The following is a 19998-nucleotide window of genomic DNA, read 5'->3' as shown; positions in this document are numbered from 1 at the left end:
TTCACAACAATGTACTTCTATTCCCCCATCATATTTTGTATTATTGTCATACATTTTACTTTTACATATGTTATATATCCCACAATAATTATTATTTTTCCTTTAAAATTATCTTTTAACTTCAAGTTAAACATGTGAAAAGTCTTTTATGTTTACCCACAGATTTATCCTCTCTAGCATTCTTTATTATTTTGTGTAGGTCTGAATTTCTAATATAATTTTTGTTCTGTCTGTAGAATTTCTTTAATATTTCTCATTGTATAGGTCTGCTGACAGTGAATTCTCTCAACTATTGTTTGTCTGAAAACTTATTTTATTTTGTCCTCATTTTTTAAAAGTATTTTTGATAGATACAGAATTTTAGGTTTATAGTTCTTTTCCTGCACTTTAAAATGTCATTCCATCGTCTTCTGGTTTACATCGTTCCTAATGGGAATTCTACAATCATCTTTATCCTTTTTCCTCAGTATATAATGTTTCTTTTTACTCTGAATGCTTTTAAAGTTTTTTCTTTACCATCATTTTTTAGCAAATCAATTACGATGTGTCTTGGTATTGTTTTATTTGTGTTTATACTGCTTTGGGTTCATTGTACTTCTTTGATTTATGAATTTATAATTTCTGTCAAATTTGAAACTTTTGGCTATTGTTTTGTAAAATATTTTTTCTGTCCTCTCTTGTTTTGCTATTCCCCTTAATACTGTCCCACAGGTCACTGAGCCTCTATTCACTTCTTTCTAGCCTTTCTTTTCTGTGCTTCGGTTTGGATAGATTTTATTGCTATGTCTTTAGTTTGGAGTTCACTGGCTTTTTTGCAGCATCTAGTTTTCTCTTATTTGCATCCAGTGAAATTTTCGTTTCAGGTATTGTATCTTTCGCCATTTGAAGTTTCAATTGGATCTTTTTTATATCTCCAATTTTTCTTCTTCTTATATTCATGTTTTCCTTTCCTTGAACATATTTATAGTGATTTGTATGTCATTATCTCTTTTATTTCTTATTCTGTTTCAGTTAACTGATTTTTTTTTTCCCCTGTCTTGGGTCACATTTTCCTGCTTCTTTGAATGTCTAGTAATTTCTAATTGGATACTGAACTTTGTGCAAGTTATATTGTGACTGCTGGATTTTGTTGACTTCCTTTGAAAGGGTGTTGAGTTTTCTTTTGGCAGGCAATTAGTTACTTGTGGATTAGTTTAATCCTTGTCAAGGCTGGTGTTTCCTTGATATGCATCTAGAGTAGCCTTTACTCAAGGGCTGGTTTAGCCTTAATACTAAGACGTGCTAAGACATTACCCTTGTGAGTTCTCTGCTGTTGTCCTGGGTGTTCAAGGAGATTTCTCTATTCTGGTTGGTAGGAACTAGAACATCTTCTAGCCTTTTGTGAGCTCTGGAGATTGTTCTACTTTAGCTCTCCAGTAGTTATTCCTTCCATGGTAGTTATTCTTTGCCTGGCTTTGTGGAGTTTCATACTAAACATATTCAGCCTGGTGTTTAGTTAAAGGTTATAGGGGTATTATGTAGATATCTGGAAGTCTTTCTCTGTGTAGCTCCGTTTTCACTGATACTCTGTCTTAGACTTCACAAAGTTCAAATTCTGTCTTCTTAGCTCAGTGAGATTGTTATTTGGCTTGAGTTACTGCTCTTTGTGCCGTGGTCCGGAAAGTACCTCCAGGCAAAAAGCTGTAGAGATTGTAATTGTAGTGTTCACCTTATTTGTTTCCCTTTTCTCAGGGATTGTAGTCCTGTGCTACTGAGTTTCAATATCTGAAACTAGTTGGTTTATATATTTTAAATTTTTATTTCCGTTTGTACATATTTCTTGTCTGATGCCATTTATTTTGTCATGACCAGAAGCAGAAGTCCTCAAGTTCCTTTGATTTTTACTGGTAGCACTTTTCTTTCTTTCTTTCTTTTTTTTTTTAAGTTTGGCACCTGAGCTAACAACTGTTGCAGATCTTCTTTTTTTTTGTTTTCTGCTTTTTCTCTCCCCAAATGCCCCCAGTACATAGTTGTATATTTTAGTTGTGGGTCCTTCTAGTTGTGGCATGTGGGATGCCGCCTCAGCGTGGCCTGATGAGTGGTGCCATGTCCGTGCCCAGGATCCGAACCAGCAAAACCCCGGGCTGCTGAAGTGGAGCGCGCGAACTTAACCACTCTGCCATGGGGCTGGCCCCATGGTAGCACTTTTCTATTTTGGTTCCATCTTCCAGGTTTTGACTGACTGATAAGATTAGGGGTGTGATTAACTATTAAAGCTAGATTTGAGAAGGAGAGTCATGGGAGGCTCATTGTGATGATTTTTGCATTCTTCAAGATAAAATGGAGGATTGAAATTAAAATCAGCAAGAGAACTGAAGTCAAAGCATATTGGGGAGAGAGGAGCATCAGTCATGCTGAAGTGGTGAAGTGAGCACATAGTAATAAAAATGAGCAACAACAGAAAGGGAATGCAGGCAGGACAGTTGTACAGGATGGTCCGGGTATCAGTGTTCTGTAAATGAATAATAAAAGTACTAACTGTATCACAGATGCTTCTTTCATTCAGTATCTGGTATTTAATGTTTGAATGCAGGTTGCTGCTTAAAGTTTCTGACTAGGGCTATTGGAAGAATAGAAAAAGAGGATTCGGTTAATTTTAGTGCACATTTACTGAATGCCAGTTCTGTGCCAGAAACTGTTGTAGACATGGGGAATATAAAAATATAGTTCTTTTCCCAAGCTTTTGGGGAACTCACTTTGTAATTAGATGCATAAATATGTAATCTCATGATGATGTGGCAGTACAAGGTATTAAGGGAAGGAGGATTTAATCTGCAGACTTACTGAGGAAATAATATCTGAGTTGAGACTGGAAGAGTGAGTAAGAATTAGCCGGGCACATAAAGGTGTTACTTGTCATTTCAGGCACAAGGATTTGCAAGAGCAAAGGCATGGAAGTATGAGATAACATGGTGTATAAGTATGTGTGTGTGTATGTAAGTAAATATAACTATAAGCAATTTGGTAGCACTGTATTATAAAACAAGAGACGAGTGAATGGAGATGAAGCTATAAAAGTTGATGGGGCCCTGTAAACCAAGATCTTTGACTATATTCGGCAGAGAGTGTATCATCTAATTAGGTTCGGTTACATTTATCAGAAAATCTCAGGATAGCCATTGGTTAAGCAAGATAATTTTTCTCTCATATGAAAGAAATCAGGTAGGTAGTCTAGGGCCAGTGTAGTCTTCTGGGACCAAGGCTTCTCCTATCTTGCTCCTCCCTCATCTTTACAGCATTGCCTCTTAGTCTAGAGAACAGGAAAGAGGATACCTTCTCTTTCTTAACTTGACTTCCAGAAAGTCCCACACGGTACTTTCATTTCCATCTCATTGGACACTTGAGCATAAGGCCTCATTTTCAAGCAAGGGCGGCACATTATGTATCCAAATAAAATTGGGTTCCATTGGTAGGAAAGAGGAGTTGCTACTGGCAGTCTTTGTGACAGGGAGCCATAGAAGAGGAGTACTATGGTCAAATGGGCCCTTTTAAATTACTCCAAATGTATTTAGGATGGAGGTTGGAGAAGGAAGGGGAGCAGGAAAGACTGGAGCCCAGGAGACTAATTTAGTTATTCCAGTTGTCTAGGTGAGAGATAAGAAGATCTGATCTAACTGTTACTTTAAGGATGGAGATGAGGGGATATGAGTTAGTTGAGACTCTTGGTTGCAGGTAACAGAAACCAAACTTAAATTGGCTTATACAAAAGAAAGGGTGGATTTATTATTAGAGTACAAAAGTCTCGGGGCTTCAGGAATAGCTGGAATTAGAGTTGTGAATGCTTTTATGAATCTTCTTGCTGTCGTCCATTTTTGTTTTTCTCTCTATTCTGTTTTTTTCTTGATACAGATGAAATTTTGCTGAATTCTATTTCTCATGACAAAAATGGCTTCTTCTAATGCATTTCCATTTCTCATTAGTTTTAGAGAAGCCCATTTAGTCTTGATTTCAAATTCCTGGAGAGTGACTCAGATTGATATTAATTGGGTCTGATACCTACCTCTGAACCAATCAGCTATGGCCAGGAGTGGAGGTGGCCTCCCATGGTAGTCATGTGGTGATCCCTGTATGGTATATTTGAGGAATATTTTGGAAATGAAAATAGTAGGTTTAGATGGGAGGGGTAAGATGATCCTGAGATTGTTGACTTGAGTAGTGGGTGCTTGGTGGTGCAGAAGGGGGAACAGGTTTTGTGGAAGAAGAAGATGGGTTTATTTTTTGTTCTAATTGAGTTCAGTATGACATCCAAATATAGTAGGCAGTTGGCTAAATCACTGAAACTTTGGGTAGACAAATTTGAAAGATATCAGTACAATTGGTGGTAGTTCAAGCTGTGAGAATGGATTTAATGGCCAAAGGGCAATATTTAGACATTAAAAAATGTAGTGGACAAAGAATGAACCCCAAACAGCATTGATATATATATTTTTTTATTGAGTTAATGATAGGTTACAATCTTGTGAAATTTCGGTTGTACATTAATGTTTGTCATTCGTGTTGTAGGTGCACCACTTCACCCTTTGTGCCCACCCCCAACCCCACCTTTCCCCTGGTAGCCACTAATCTGTTCTCTTTGTCCACATTTTTAAATTCCTCATATGAGTGGAGTCATACAGAGATTATCCTTCTCTAACTGGCTTATTTCACTTAACATAATTCCCTCAAGGTCCATCCATGTTATTGCAAATGGAATGATTTTGTTCTGTTTTACAGCTGAGTAGTATTCCATTGTATATATATACCACATCTTCTTTATCCATTCATCTGTTGATGGGCACTTAGGTTGCTTCTGTGTCTTGGCTATTGTAAATAATGCTGCAGTGAACATTGGGGTGCATAGGACTTTTGGGATTGCTGACTTCAAGCTCTTTGGATAGATACCCAGTAGTGGAATGGCTGGATCGTATGGTAGTTCTATTTTTAATTTTTTGAGGAATCTCCATACTGTTTTCCATAGTGGCTGCACCAGTTTGCATTCCCACCAGCAGTGTATGAGGGTTCCTTTCTCTCCACAACCTCTCCAACATTTGTTACTATTAGTTTTAGATATTTTTGTCATTCTAATGGGTGTAAGGTGATATCTTAGTGTAGTTTTGATTTGCATTTCCCTGATGATCAGCGATGATGAACATCTTTTCATGTGCCTATTGGCCATCCGTATAACTTCTTTGGAGAAATGTCTGTTCATGTCTCCAGCCCATTTTTTGATCGGGTTGTTTGATTTTTTGTTGTGGAGTTGTGAGGGTTCTTGATATATTATGGATATTAAGCCTTTGTCAGATATATGACTTGCAAATATTTTTTCCCACTTAGTGGGTTGTTTTTTTGTTTCAATCCTGTTTTCATTTGCCTTGAGGAAGCTCTTTAGTCTGATGAAGTCCCATTTGTTTATTCTTTCTGTTGTTTCCCTTCTCTGAGAAGGCATGGTGTCCGAAAAGATCCTTTTAATACTGATGTCAAAGAGCGTACCGCCTACGTTTTCTTCTAGAAGCCTTATGGTTTCAGGTCTCACCTTTAGGTCTTTGATCCATTTTGAGTTTATTTTTTTGAATGGTGAGAAAGAATGGTCAATTTTCATTCTTTTACATATGGCTTTCCAGTTTTCCCAGCACCATTTGTTGAAAAGACTTTCTTTTCTCCCTTGTATGCCCTAGCTCCTTTGTCGAAGATAAGCTGTCCATAGATGTGTGGTTTTATTTCTGGGCTTTCAGTTCTCTTCCATTGATCTGTGCACCTGTTTTTGTACCAGTACCATGCTGTTTTGATTACTGTAGCTTTGTAGTATGTTTTGAAATCAGGGATTGTGATGCCTCCCATTTTGTTCTTTTTTCTCAGGATTGCTTTAGAAATTCGGGGTCTTTTGTTGCCCCATATGAATTTTAGGATTCTTTGTTCTAATTCTGTAAAGAATGTCATTGGGATTCTGATTGGGATGGCGTTGAATCTGTAGATTGCTTTAGGTAGAACGGACATTTTAACTATGTTTATTCTTCCAATCCATGTACATGGAATGCCTTTCCATCTCCTTATGTCGTTGTCCAATTCTCTCAGAAAGGCCTTGTAATTTTCATTACATAGGTCCTTCACTTCCTTAGTTAAATTTACCCCGAGGTATTTTATTCTTTTTGTTACGATTGTGAATGGGATTGAGTTCTTGAGATCTTTTTCTGTTAGTTCGTTATTAGAATGAGAAATGCTACTGAATTATGCAAATTGATTTTATACCCTGCAACTTTGCTGTAGTTGTTGATTACTTCTAACAGTTTTCCAGTGGATTCTTTGGTGTTTTCTATATATAAGATCATGTCATCTGCAAACAGCGAGAGTTTCACTTCTTCCCTCCCTATTTGGATTCCTTTTATTCCTTTTTCTTGCCTGATTGCTCTGGCCAGGACCTCCAGTACTATGTTAAATAAGAGTGGTGATAGAGGGCATCCTTGTCTCGTTCCTGTTTTCAGGGGGATGGCGTTCAGTTTTTGCCCATTGAGTATGATGTTGGCTATGGGTTTGTCGTATATGGCCTTTATTATGTTGAGGTAGTTTCCTTCTATGCCCATTTTGTTCAGAGTTTTTATCATAAATGGCTGTTGGATCTTGTCAAATGCCTTCTCTGTATCTATTGAGATGATCATGTGGTTTTATTCCTCAATTTGTTGATGTGGTGTATCACGTTGATTGATTTGCGGATGTTGAACCATCCCTCTGTCCCTGGTATGAATCCCACTTGATCATGATGTATGATCCTTTTGATGAATTGCTGAATTCTGGTTGCCAAAATTTTGTTTAGAATTTTTGCATCTATGTTCATCAGTGATATTGGCCTGTAGTTCTCTTTTTTCATGGTGTCCTTGTCAGGCTTTGGTATCAGCGTGATGTTGGCCTCATAGAATGTGTTAGGAAGTGTTCCATCCTCCCTAATTTTTTGGAATAGCTTGATAAAGGAGAGGTATTAAATCCTCTCTGAAAGTTTGGTAGAATTCCCCAGGGAAGCCATCTGGTCCTGTGGTTTTATTCTTTGGGATGTTTTTGATTGCTGTTTCAATCTCTTTCCTTGTGATTGGTCTGTTCAAATTGTCTGCCTCTTCTTGAGTGAGCTTTGGGAGATTGTAGGAGTCCAAGAATTTATCCATTTCCTCTAGGTTATCCATTCTGTTGGCATATAGTTTTTTGTAGTATTCTCTTATAATCTGTTGTATTTCTGCAGAGTCTGTTGTTATTTCTCCTCTCTCATTTCTGATTTTGTTTATTTGAGCTTTCTCCCTTTTTTTCTTTGTAAGTCTTGCTAGGGGTTTGTCAATTTTGTTTATCTTCTCAAAGAACCAGCTCTTTGTTTCATTGATCCCTTATGCCACCTTTTTCGTTTCAGTAGTATTTATTTCTGCTCTGATTTTTATTATTTCTCTCCTTCTGCTGACTTTGAGCTTTATTTGTTCTTCTTTCTCTAGTTCAGTTAGGTGTAGTTTAAGATTACTTATTTGGGATTTTTCTTGTTTGTTAAGATGTGCCTGTATTGCGATGAATTTACCTCTTAATACAGCTTTTGCTGTATGCCATATGAGTTGGTGTGGCATGTTATCATTTTCATTTGTTTCCAGGTATTTTTTGATTTTTTCTTTAATTTCTTCAATGATCCATTGCTTGTTCAGTAGTGTGTTGTTTAGTCTCCACATCTTTGTGCCTTTCTCAGCTTTTTTCTTGTAATTAATTTGTAGCAATATAGCATTATGATCGGAGAAGATGCTTGTTATTATTTCAATTTTTTTAAATTTGTAGAGGCTTGCCTTGTTTCCCAACATATGGTCTATCCTTGAGAATGTTCCCTCTGCACTTGAGAAGAATGTGCATTCTCCTGTTTTAGGATGAAGTGATCTATATATGTCTATTAAGTCCAATTGTTTTAGTTTTTCGTTTAGCTCCACTATTTCTTTGTTGATTTTCTGTCTGGATGATCTGTCCATTGATGTGAGTGGGGTGTTGAGGTCCCCTACTATTATTGTGTTGTTTTTAACATCTTCCTTTAGGTCTGTTAATAGTTGCTTTATGAACCTTGGTGCTCCTGTGTTGGGTGCATAGATATTTATAAGCATTATTTCTTCTTGATGAAGTGTCCCTTTGATCATTATATATTGTCCCTCTGTGTCTCTCTTTACCTGCCTTATTTTGAAATCCGTTTTGTCTGATATAAGAATTGCAACACCTGCTTTTTTTTTGCTTGCTATTAGCTTGAAGTATTGTCCTCCACCCCTTCACTCTGAGCCTGTGTTTGTCCTTGGGGCTGAGGTATGTTTCCTGGAGGCAACAAATTGTTGGATCTTGTTCTTTAATCCATTTTGCCACTCTGTGTCTTTTTATTGGAGAGTTCAATCCGTTTACATTGAGGGTGATTCTTGATGCATGTGGACTTAATGCTGTCAATCTGTCGCTTGTTATCTGGATTTCCTGCATTACCTTTGTTTCTTGTCCTGTGTGCTTTAGCCTACCCATTGAATACTGCAATTTCTTATGCTGGCTTTCTTAGATTTTTCCTTATTTATGTTTTCTGTCTCTGTTCTGTTTTTTAGTTTAGTGGTGGCGACCCTGAAGTTTGTATTTAGAATCTCGTGTATAATATAGTCTCTTCTCTGGTGCTCTCTTACTTACTTGGCCTAGACTGATTTAGTCCCTTTGTTCTTCCCCTCCTAAATTATTATTTTCATTTCTTACTCCAACTCATGTTATGAGTTTGTAGTTAGAGTGATAAGATCATCTTTGCTTTGGTAGTTTCCTCACCTTTATCCTAATGCTACAGTTGAATATTTGATGTCCTATTCTGGTTCTATCTATGTGTCTCCCTACTCTCTGGTTTGTGACCCCTTTCTCCCTTTTTTCTTTTTTCAGGTATGAGAACCTTCTTGAGGATTTCTTGTAGTGGAGGACTTCTGGTTACAAATTCTCTTAACTTTTGTTTGTCTGGAAAAGATTTAATTTCTCCCTCATATCTGAAGGATATTCTTGCTGGATAGAGTATTCTTGGCTGAAGATTTTTATCTTTTAAAGTTTTGAATATGTCAGTCCATTCCCTCGTAGCTTGTAAGGTTTCTATAGAGAAATCCGCTGAAAGTCTGATAGGAGTTCCTTTATAGGTTATTTTCTTCTGTCTTGCTGCCCTGAGTATTCTTTCTTTGTCTTTCATTTTTGCCATTTGTACTACTATATGCCTTGCTGTAGGTCTTTTTACATTGACAAATCTAGGAGATCTGAAAGCTTCCTCTACACACATTTCTCCCTCAATCCCTAGATTTGGGAAGTTCTCTTCTATAATTTCATTAAGCACACTTTCTGCTCCATTTTCCTTTTCCACGTTCTTGGGAATTCCTATGATCCTTAAATTGTTTCTCTTCATTGAATCTGCTGTCTCTTGGAGATTTTCCTCATTTTTTAAAATTCTTAGTTCTCTTTCTTCCTCTGTCTGGAGCCATTCAGCCTGTCTATGTTCGATTATGCTAATTTTCTCCTCTATGGTGTCTACACGGGCATTCAGGGAATCCATATTCTGTTTTATCTGGTCCATTGTGTTTTTCATCTCTAGTAATTCTGTTTGATTCTTCTTTATAATTTCCATCTCTTTTGTGAAGTAACTCCAGACTCGTTGGCTTGTTTCTCTATCTTTCTCTCTACCTCATTGAGTTTTTTGATTATATCCACTCTGAACTCAATTTCACTTAGTTTAGCTATTTCCATGTCCTCAGGACTTAATTCTGTGTTTTTATTGTTTTCCTTCTGGTCTGGAGCTTTTATAAATTGCTGGATGGTACAGCAGCGGTTTTTTCGCATGATCGTAGAATTCGGTTGCAGTTACAGCCTGTTGCCACTAGATGGGGGTCAAGAGCCGCGCATTCTGAGCTCTCTGCCTTTGGGCAAGATGGCGGTGCCCAGCACGGTTTGCCAGGGGAAGAGGCAGTTTCTTTTGCGCACTGATCTGAATTCGGATCAGCTCTGTTCTCTGGACTTCCGGGGCCCTGGCTTTATGGGGTCTCTGCACACAGAAGCTTTCCCCCATCAGCAGGTTTCCACTGTACCGGCGGTGGGAGTCCTGGACTATCCCCCAGTGTTGCGGCCCCTCCCCCGCTCCATCCCGCACCTGTGGCAGCTATCCCAGTCTCTAGGGGAGGGAGCAAAATTTTCTCCTACCCTGTTCCAGCTCGTCCAAGGCCTGCTGCAGCATCTCTGTCCTCCGTCTTTTTGGTGCCGTGGGTCTCTGACGGTCTGGCATTAGGTTTATTCCTGAAATTCAGTTTTTTTCCAATCCTTTGTTGTAGTTTGGAGGGGAGAGATTCCCGGGTCAGCTCACCCTGCCATTTTGCTCCCCAAACAGCATTGATATTTAAGGGCTGAGCAAAGGAGGAAGAATGCATGATGGAAATGGAGGAGAAACAAAGAATGGGAGGAGAACTGGGAAATGTGGAAATCAACAAAGGGAGTCATCAACAGAGTTGTGTTCAGCAGAGAGCTCTAGGGAAATAAAGACTGAAACATTTTGCTGAATTGGGCAAAGTGAAGCCGTGGTTACCTTTGAAGACGTTTCAGTAGATTAATGAGGACAGTAGTTATATTGTAGAGTTTTGAGAAATGGGTAAAAGTGAGGATGAGAAGGCAGTGGATATAGACTACTCTTTCAAGAATTTGGCTTAGAATAGAAGTTGGAAAGATAAATTGCTGCTGGAGGGAAACATAGGGTCAAGAAAGGTTCCTTCTTTTCTCATTCACAAAAAACAGGATGGGAAGTACTTGAGCATACGTCAGGCCAATAGAAAGCTTTGGTTGGAGCTACAAGAGAATGAGATAACTTATGAAGCAAGGTACTGGCGGATCCGGAATGGGTGGGATTAAGATCTTTGGAGGAGGACCTGCTTTGAACAGGAAGAATTAACAAGAGGCAAGCATAGGCACAGGTATAAATAATTTTCTTGGAGGTTGGATAGGAAGCTAAGATGACCTTATTTTTCTTGATCAAGGAAGAGGAGAGTTATTTGCTGAGAGTATAGGGAATGGAAATTCGTAGAAAACTTGAGGATGTTTAAGAAGATAATGATTGTCTACTGTCTGCCAAGGTATTAAGCTAGGTCCTTAGGGGAATACAAACTAGGCAAAAGTTGATGTGATTGCTCTCCTAATAGAGCTTACTACCTAATGGGAGAGTGAGACATTAATCAAGTAGTCACACAAACCAATATAAAACTGGTAAATATTTCAAAGGGGATTAAGTGAAAGGAATAGAAGAGAGAACTGACCAGGGACCAGTCAGAGGAATACTGGTTAGGATTGAGAGTCTAGCTAGCTGAAGTTGTAGGTCATGATGATTGGATTTATCCGGGGTTGGAGATTGGTTGTGGCTATGGTGGTGAAGCAACTGATGTCTCTGGTTAGTGAATTTCAAGTGATTGATTAACATCTAGTAGGAAAATCTCTAGGAAAGAAAATCTATAGTTTTAGAAGGCCTTTGACAGAATCTTGTGGATCACTAACTTTTAAATTTTTTTTAGTTTCATCTTAGCAAATTGGCACTTCCCCAAAGACTGTGCTAATTTTTTAAAATTATAAACTCCCTTTTTATTGGATAACACCAAGTGGTAGGAACCAGGACTCTCTTAATTGACTTGACAGTGTAAATATCAGTAGATTATAGTATCTTAAAAAATTATAACTTTATCTGTAGATAAATAGTTCTAAGGTTTCTATAAATCCAAATCAAGGCCTGCATGAATGAACAAATGAGTGAATAAAATCTGCTCTGCATTGGGAAACACTTGGCACTTGAGATGCCAGAGCACAAATATGTTTACTCCATGTGGATTAGACCTTTTACTAGACATATTTTGGTTCTCTAGGTAATTTTCAAGAACTTCATGAAATGAAAGAATGTTGGTTTCATTCAGGAAACCCATTTTCTTCCCTTGACCTCAAAGTTTCTCTATTGGGAATTAACAAGTGACTTGTAGTAGGTGTTTTCTAGGATCTTTCCTACACTTAAGTTGTACAGCTCTAAAGAATAGATTTTTAAAGCCAGACAGATGTAGATTTCTATTCTGGTTCTGCCACCTGGATGTCATGTAACCTGGGCAAGTAACTTAATGTTGGGGAGCTTTTCTCATCTGTAAAACCAAAATAATATTTTATGTAGATTTGTTTCAAGGAGTGAGCATGATAGCATATGTGAAAGTCCTTATTACAGTACTTAAGGTAGAAGAGTTGATTGATACATTTGTTGAAAACAAAACCCAAAACCTGGCGTAATGCTGAGCACATAGGGGATGTTGACTAAATACTTCTTAGTTGATTTAGTAATCTGGTATTTAAACACAGTAAGCAAAGTGCTTTCCCAGCCTGACTGCTAACTGAGATCTCTCTATTTTTAGATCCAGGGAAATCTCAGAATTTGAAACTGAGAGGCAAAGTCATTTACTTGGGTATTGGTTCCCTTGTTCTAGTTACACAAAGATGTCAGTATTACTTGATGTTGGTAGGAACTGCAACTCTGTGCTGAAGTGAGTTCTCTACCTAGCAGTTGTAACCTTTGTTTTTTGATTTCCCTTGGCTTGATAATAAACTACTAAGAACATAGAAATAATTTGGGTGGTAACCTCTTGAGCTTATCCAAAAATAGTGGGTTTACGTGTTCTTTCTTCAAATCTTCAGTGTAACTTTTGATAGGGGAAGTATACTGTAAGAATTTTCTCTAGGAAGCTGAATTTCTACCATTTAACAACAACATAGAATTTTTATATGAAAGTATGCAAATTTGAGAATTTCACTTATATTCTAAATATTCTTAGAGCTCTGAAGATGAGTGGGTTGAGGCTGTTCCATTCCAAACTCCTGGCAAGGAAAAGGCCTGGAAAGTGAAAGATGAAAAGGCAGGAAAACAAGAAGACAACCAAGTTATTCAGGTAAGTCACCTGATTTTAAATAAAGTGAGAACTTTTAAGAATAAGATAAATGTTAAAATCCAAGATGTAATTTTTTCAGGAGAAAAATTAGACCTTGCAAACCATATACTTTTATGAATAATGTTGGCAGTAATGCTGTTTGTTGAGCCTTTAGACTCCCCTTCTTCTCCTTCTGTGAGTGCTTATCTCTATTCTAGTCCCTCAGGGGGTTCCCTGCTTCTGGTTGTTGATAGAGCAGTGGCCCTTTCCCCTATGTACTTGAAGCCTTGTATTGTTACCTCTATCTTACCTTTCTACAGTGAGTAGAGTGCGGTCACAGTTTTCTCTCCCTTCACCTCTTGCCGTAATTGTTTTAGCAATCCTTAATAGTTGAATCGTTCACAAATTTTGGGTTATAGTTTGTATGCCTGAGGAAGAATGCAATTTATACACTTTTAGCCACGGTGAAGGAAGAATGTGAAAAGGAGCTAATGTTTGAGTGCCTGTTATGTGTCAGGCACTGCACTTGATGCCTTAAATCTGTTTTCTTGTGCATTCCTAAGAACAGTCCTGAAAGGTAGGGATTTGATCCCGTTTTATACGGGAGAGACTAAGAAACTTACTTCAAGTTTTATAGCCATATAGAATTTGATCCAGGTATTGAGTTCTAATCAATTTAGATCAAAATGGCTTTTTTTTTAGCAGAGGGATGAGTGGATGACTGTTGATTTTATGTCTGTTAAAACTGTGTCATCATCATCACTCAAAGCTGAAAAGGAAACTATAAGGAAAACAGAGCAAGAGAAAACCCAAGCACTTGAACAGGTAAGAGAATATTTAAAATGCTTTAACTTTCTAATTTGCCTTTAATAAATCGATAAGTACATTTATATAAATGCAGTTTTACTTGTGAAATATTATTTATCCTTTGTGATATTTAATAAAATTAATAGGAACAACTATGAAATGTATGTTTTTTTAAAATAAGTTCCCTGTAGGAAGTCAGTTTAGTGGTTTACTGGATTTATAAATCTAGGGCATATAACTATGTGTTTATGATTCGAGGGCTTGAACTATGCTACCTTTGTGGCCTGAAAATCTTTAAGGCAAGAATTTATTTTAAAGTGTTCTTGAGTTGGTAGTGCCTTGAAGTGCTTGGCAGAAGTAGCCACCAGTGCTTTCTAAAGGATCACACTGTCAACCTGGGCAACACAGATTTCCCAGAAATAAGTTCTATGGAATATAAACTCATAATCTCATATCACAAAATACATGAAATACAGGGATAGTCCTTGAATGAGAGTCATCTAAAATAGTAAACAGCAGAATTAGACCCACAAAACTTTTTATTTGTTGGAAGTTATATGTCTTACTTCAGCTCTCTGTGCTTTGTTTATGTCATCTGTACTGGAGCTGAGTTAATAATTATAATGAACTGCAGACAGCCCTTGGAACTAAGAGCCATTTAAGCTTAGATATTATTAGGGTTCCGGCCCTCATTTACTCTTGCCTGGGCAATTACAATAACCTCTTAATTTATTTTTCAGCATCCTGCAAATGATATCAGGTTAATTTTTTCAAAGTACAACTTTGATCATGGTATTATTCTCTTTAGAAGTCTTCAGTGATACAAGTTAAGGAGAATGTGTCTTGCCATTTCGAATGTTTCCTTTCTGGTGTAAGAAGTTTCACTGGTGTATTTCATGCTACCGCCTTTTCTCATTCTGTCTTTGAGGATATGGACTAAATTTTCTATTGGTTAATTTAGAAAGAGTAAACTGGGCATATTTGGTTTAGCTCTGCCTTTCCTGCTTATGGAACAGGCTGCCTCCAGAGACCGTGTGGGGAATGAGGTAAGGTGGGGGTTGGTTCAGTGCTTTCTTTACCTGGGAAAGTCTGCCTCAGTGTGGGGTTCAGCCCATTTGGCTTTCACTGAAAGAAAAATTCTCTTCTAATTTAGTCTTCATCAACAATAAAGGTAATTTTGTCTTTTATTTCCTTTGCTTTTATTTTATTTCTTAACTTGTTCAAAGCCTGGACTGAGAAGAAAGGTCCTGTATTTATTGTTTTTCATTAAAAACCCCAAAAAGGTGACTGCAAAATAGAGTCCAAACTCATTAGATTGATGTTTCAGGCAAATTTCTCTCTCTTAGGTAATTTGTACCTCAACCAAATTAATCACTCGGCCTCATATTTCTGTACAGATTCCTGTGTCTGAATTTTTGTTCATCTGGTTCTTTCTAGGTGAATTCCCTCTATCTCTGTATGTCTGCATCCTCTTTATCCTTCAAGGCCTAACTGAATATATACTTTGAAATTCTTCCTCTTTCCCTTGACTGAAATAAATCTCTCTTCCTTTATGTTTCCGTAGCACATTATTAGCTCCTTTACTATATATAGTATTTGTAGTTTTCTGTAAAGTACTGAAATTTAATAGTCTTATCCTATTTCCCTTATGATATTATAAATGTTTTAAGAAACTGTTTTGTTTATATCTCCCTTAGCAACTAGTATAGAACTCTGCATTTCTTAGGTGCTTTTTTATATATTTGAAATTGTAGATTACTGTTCTTTTCCCAATGAATTTTCCTTGCTGCTCTGTAAATCCCTGGATTTAGTTCTGAAGTTTGATAAGCTGTAGTGATTTTCGATTTTTGCTTAGGTCGGAATTCAGATTGTTGTGTATAAGTCAGTCATCTAGACTGGTGAGCGCGACTAGCCAATTTTCAAACATCTGCACATCAGCTTGAGTATGTTGTTCTCTGCACATCATCATATGCTTAAGACATAGTAAATATTTGGTTTATTTTGAGAAGAAATGGCTGTTGCCTTAAAAACAAATGTTAATTCTTGTAATGGGAGTGAGGATAAAGTGAAGACAATGGGAAGAATTCCAAAATAGTGGTCCTTAACTGAAGCTTCTGTGTGAAGCATGTTGATTTTACATCTTTTCCTGATATTGAAGATGTCATTTCTTTGGTGTTCTAGGCTAGTGCTTTTCAAAATGTGGGTTATGAAATTAATTTATTGCGATCAGCATTTGAAAATATAAGATATCAGCATGTATTACTTGTAATAAAGATATATTTTGTTTCCTGAAACCTTTGCTTTGGACACACATATACATAAAATCTCTCTGTAAGTCAAGATTATAAAAGTTTGAAAACCTTTTTGAAAAAACTATGTTTTTTGCATCTTTTTCTTTTCTTTTTTTTTTCTTTAAAGATTTTATTTTTTCCTTTTTCTCCCCAAAGCCCCTCCGGTACATAATTGTATATTCTTCATTGTGGGTCCTTCTAGTTGTGGCATGTGGGACGCTGCCTCAGCGTGGGTTGATGAGCAGTGCCATGTCCGTGCCCAGGATTCGAACCAACGAAACACTGTCCCGCCTGCAGCGGAGTGCGCGAACTTAACCACTCGGCCATGGGGCCAGCCCCTTCTTCTTTTTTTTTTAAAGATTGGCACCTGAGCTAACAACTGTTGCCAATCTTCTTCTTTCTTTTTTTTCCTCCCCAAATTCCCCAAGTGCATAGTTGTGTATTTTAGTTGTGGGTCCTTCTAGTTGTGGCATGTGGGACGCTGCCTCAACATGGCTTAATGAGTGGTGCCATGTCTGCGTGCAGGATCCGAACTCTGGGCCGCGGAAGCGGAGCACGTGAACTTAACCACTCGGCCACGGGGCCTGCCCCTGCTTATTTTTCTTATGGGGTTGCCTTTTTCTTACTAATTTTTAGTAGTTCTTTATATATTCATTCCTTTGTCTTTTGTATACATTTTCAGATAATATCTCATAATTTATCTAGCCTGTTGTCAATGTTCCTCCTCAGCCTTTTAAAAAATCCTATTGAGTATCTGATGTGTATCTCTTTGACTGTCTAGATGAGACCACTGGAACAAATTCCTTGATTATAGATACTGTGAGATTTTGTAATAGGCTAACAAGGGAGGTGACACAGTCTTTTTTGGTACAAACTACTCTAAGAAATCAAATCCTTATGGTTTTGTTTATCCTTCTAAGTTAACCTTTAACTTAAATTTTGTCCTTTAAAGCTTCTGTACTTTTTTTGTCAGCTATGGATACTTTTTAAAAGCTTTTTTTAAAAGAAAATTTATCCAACATTTTGTTTTCAATAGCATGGTTATTTGATATTACTGGAAACTACCATTTAACTCTTTCTGTTCTTCTTCATCTAATTGCCATTATTAATTCTAATAATTGCCCTTATTAGTTCTAAGAAGCATTTTCTGACCTCCTGAGATCAAGTTAGGTACCCCTAGCGTGTGGTTCTATAGCACCCTTTACCTTTGTCGGACTTACCTATGTTAATATTGCTTAATTGTTTTTCTCCTTTCTCTAGACTATAATTTCTTTGATGGCAAGGACTACGCCTAGTTTATTTTAGTGTCAGTGCATGACATAGTGCACAGGAGGCACTTGAATTATAATTAGGCTGTCATCATCTCTTTTCTGATAGCTATTATAGTTTTCTGACTAGATTCCTGTCTCTAATCTTGCTCTTCTCGTCTTTCCTCCACTCGGAAATCACTTTGCTCTTTGTGTAATACAAGGCCGATCACTTTTGTGACTCACCATTGCCCCAGCATAAAACCCTAATAGCAGTTTAAAATGGCTTGTGTGGCCTAGTTAATGTCTTATCACTACTCACTCATGCTTCTAAGTTTTAGCCAGCCTGAATTAATTCAAGTTCCTTGAAAGTGTTGTGCCTTTTCTTTGCTCTAGGGTTTTATGAAAGCGCTATTATTCCTTCTACCTGGACCATGTTTATGCCCTGTCGCCCTAACAAAAGAAAATGTGGCTAATTCCTCTTCATTCTTATGCCTAAGACCGCACATGTTACTTCCTCTAGGAACTCTTTGATCCTTCAGTGTGAGAGGGGCTTGAATTCTGTGCGGCTTTAGCACTGTGTGTACTTCTGTCTTCAAAGCACATGTCAGTTACTTGTTTATTGTCTGTATTCCTATCTCGTAATCTGCCAAGGGCTGAGTTAGGCATATTGGGTGTTGTATCTCGTGCATGTAGCTCAGTTCTGATTCGTGTGGGCATTCAATAAAAGCATTGAATGAATGTTAATGTAGACATTTATTGCCTGCAAGTTGCAGAAGAGTATGTCTTAAAAGAGTATTTTAAATATTTGTCCAAGGTTACAACTGTTAACTGAATCTCAGATTTATTATTTATTAATATATTTTATGATGAGGTTTTTTAAAATTATGACCTTTAAAATGTTTTCTTCTAGTCCAGACTGCTGGAAAGAGAATTGAATCCATTCTGGAAGGATGGTGGGACAGGTCTTCCACCAGAAGACTGTAATGTATCATCAGTTACTAAAGGTATTCATATATTTTGGCTGTGGACACACAGGCATTTCTTATTACTTGGCATTAAGAGAATGATCTGAGTTTGTGGGTAGATTGGCAAGATGTATTATGAATTCCAAAAATGAATAATAACCCACATCAGATTTTGCGATTTATTAACTCCAAAGTTTATCACTGGTTATTTAAGTATTTCTGCTTGATGCTGTAATTTTGATCAAGTCTGGAATTTTCTGTGTCTGCTTCTGTATTGGCAAAACAATGCTGGTTATTGATTATCTGATGTGAAATTTGTATGGCTTCATATTATGAGCATCTATGGATGATTTCGAAAGGTTCAGTTTACATATGACAAAACATTGATAAAATATTTGCAGTCTGGGGCTGGCACGGTGGTGTAGCGATTAAGTTTGTGTACTCTGCTTTGGTGGCCTGGGGTTCACTAGTTTGGATCCTGGGAGTGGACCTGTGTACCACTTATCAAGCCATGCTGTGGTGGGTGTCCCACGTATAAAGTGGAGGAAGATGGGCATGGATGTTAGCCCAGGGCCAATCTTCCTCAGCAAAAAAAGAAAAAAAAGTTTGCAGTCTTTTGAGGTCTTATTTAAATTATTAGTACTTAGGATTATTTATGATATATTTGGGAACAAATTAAGTGAATATGTATTTTTATGCTTGATAATGTTTTCATATTTGAGTTTCTATTTTGAATGGATTAATACAAAGTATGATTCTGTGAGGATAATAATAGTGCTTTGGTTTGTTACATTCTATAGCAAAATGTAAAAAGTATTAAGTCTGAAATTTCATGAAAATAATGTATAAACATTAAAGATGTGGTTTCATATCTTCAGAAATTCCTACTTTGCTGGCATTCATAAAATTTTCATTGACCTTAGGATAGTGCTGTTACTTTCCAGCAGATGGAGACAGAATATCTGTCACATAATCATACTTTATACCATAATTTAAAAAATATTTATATGCCAAATAAGTGTTGCATTGACAACTCTATGAAAAGTGTATTTAATTACAATTAACCCAGTATACAGATAGTATTGTAAATTATGATGTTATCTTTTCATGTTAGGGATTTATTTGTAGAATATTTTCCTGCTTTTTGTACATTGTTTTTATTTTGGCCATTTGTTAAAATTCTTTTGTATTTTATGTAGAGATGTCCCTAGAGCCACCTTATATGTACCTTTATAGTTTTTATTTAGCAGTTTACTTAAGTTAATAGTCATTGTAACATTTTCTTTATTGCCTTTCAGCATAGGCAGATATATCTCTGCTGGGGGATATAATATTAGCCGTAGTCATACAATGGTCTCTTTGAAATACTGTTTTTTAGAAACTTAAAAAATAGTTTGGGGAGCAGTAAGTTAGCTCAGTGAACCATTACTGTATAGGACTGATTTTATGATCTAAGCTTTTACCGCCTATATTGTCAGAGGACTGTCAGTACATTCATCTATGGGGAAAACTTAGAATTGACAAACCCACTCTTTGAGGATTTGCAGTCAGCAGGTTCTTAACTATACTGGGGAAGACCCAAAGTTCCACCTTAGGTGGTATCTTTCCCCTCACTGAAACAGCAGAATCAAAGACGCTGGGAGAAAAACCCTACATAAAGCTTTTAGAGAGCCTTTCTCCTTTCCCCTTCATATCACACTTTCCTTTCCCATAATCTTTATTTAGAAGGAGGGAAAATGAC

The 19998-nt window shown here is 37.1% G+C and overlaps 1 protein-coding gene across 1 annotated transcript in view; it reads left to right on the top strand.

The window, feature by feature from the left end:
- Positions 1 to 19998, top strand: part of CWF19L2 (CWF19 like cell cycle control factor 2) — a 114998-nt gene that overhangs the window by 9471 nt on the left and 85529 nt on the right. Inside the window, 3 exon segments of the mRNA XM_070623054.1 lie at positions 12852 to 12965; positions 13650 to 13769; positions 18203 to 18296. Coding sequence (XP_070479155.1) covers positions 12852 to 12965; positions 13650 to 13769; positions 18203 to 18296 — 328 coding nt within the window.

The sequence above is a fragment of the Equus przewalskii genome, chromosome 6 (assembly GCF_037783145.1).
Source record: "Equus przewalskii isolate Varuska chromosome 6, EquPr2, whole genome shotgun sequence".
NCBI classification, from domain to species: Eukaryota; Metazoa; Chordata; class Mammalia; order Perissodactyla; family Equidae; genus Equus; species Equus przewalskii.
Note: the sequence above shows the minus strand (reverse complement) of the source record. Positions and strands in the feature narration are given on the sequence as shown.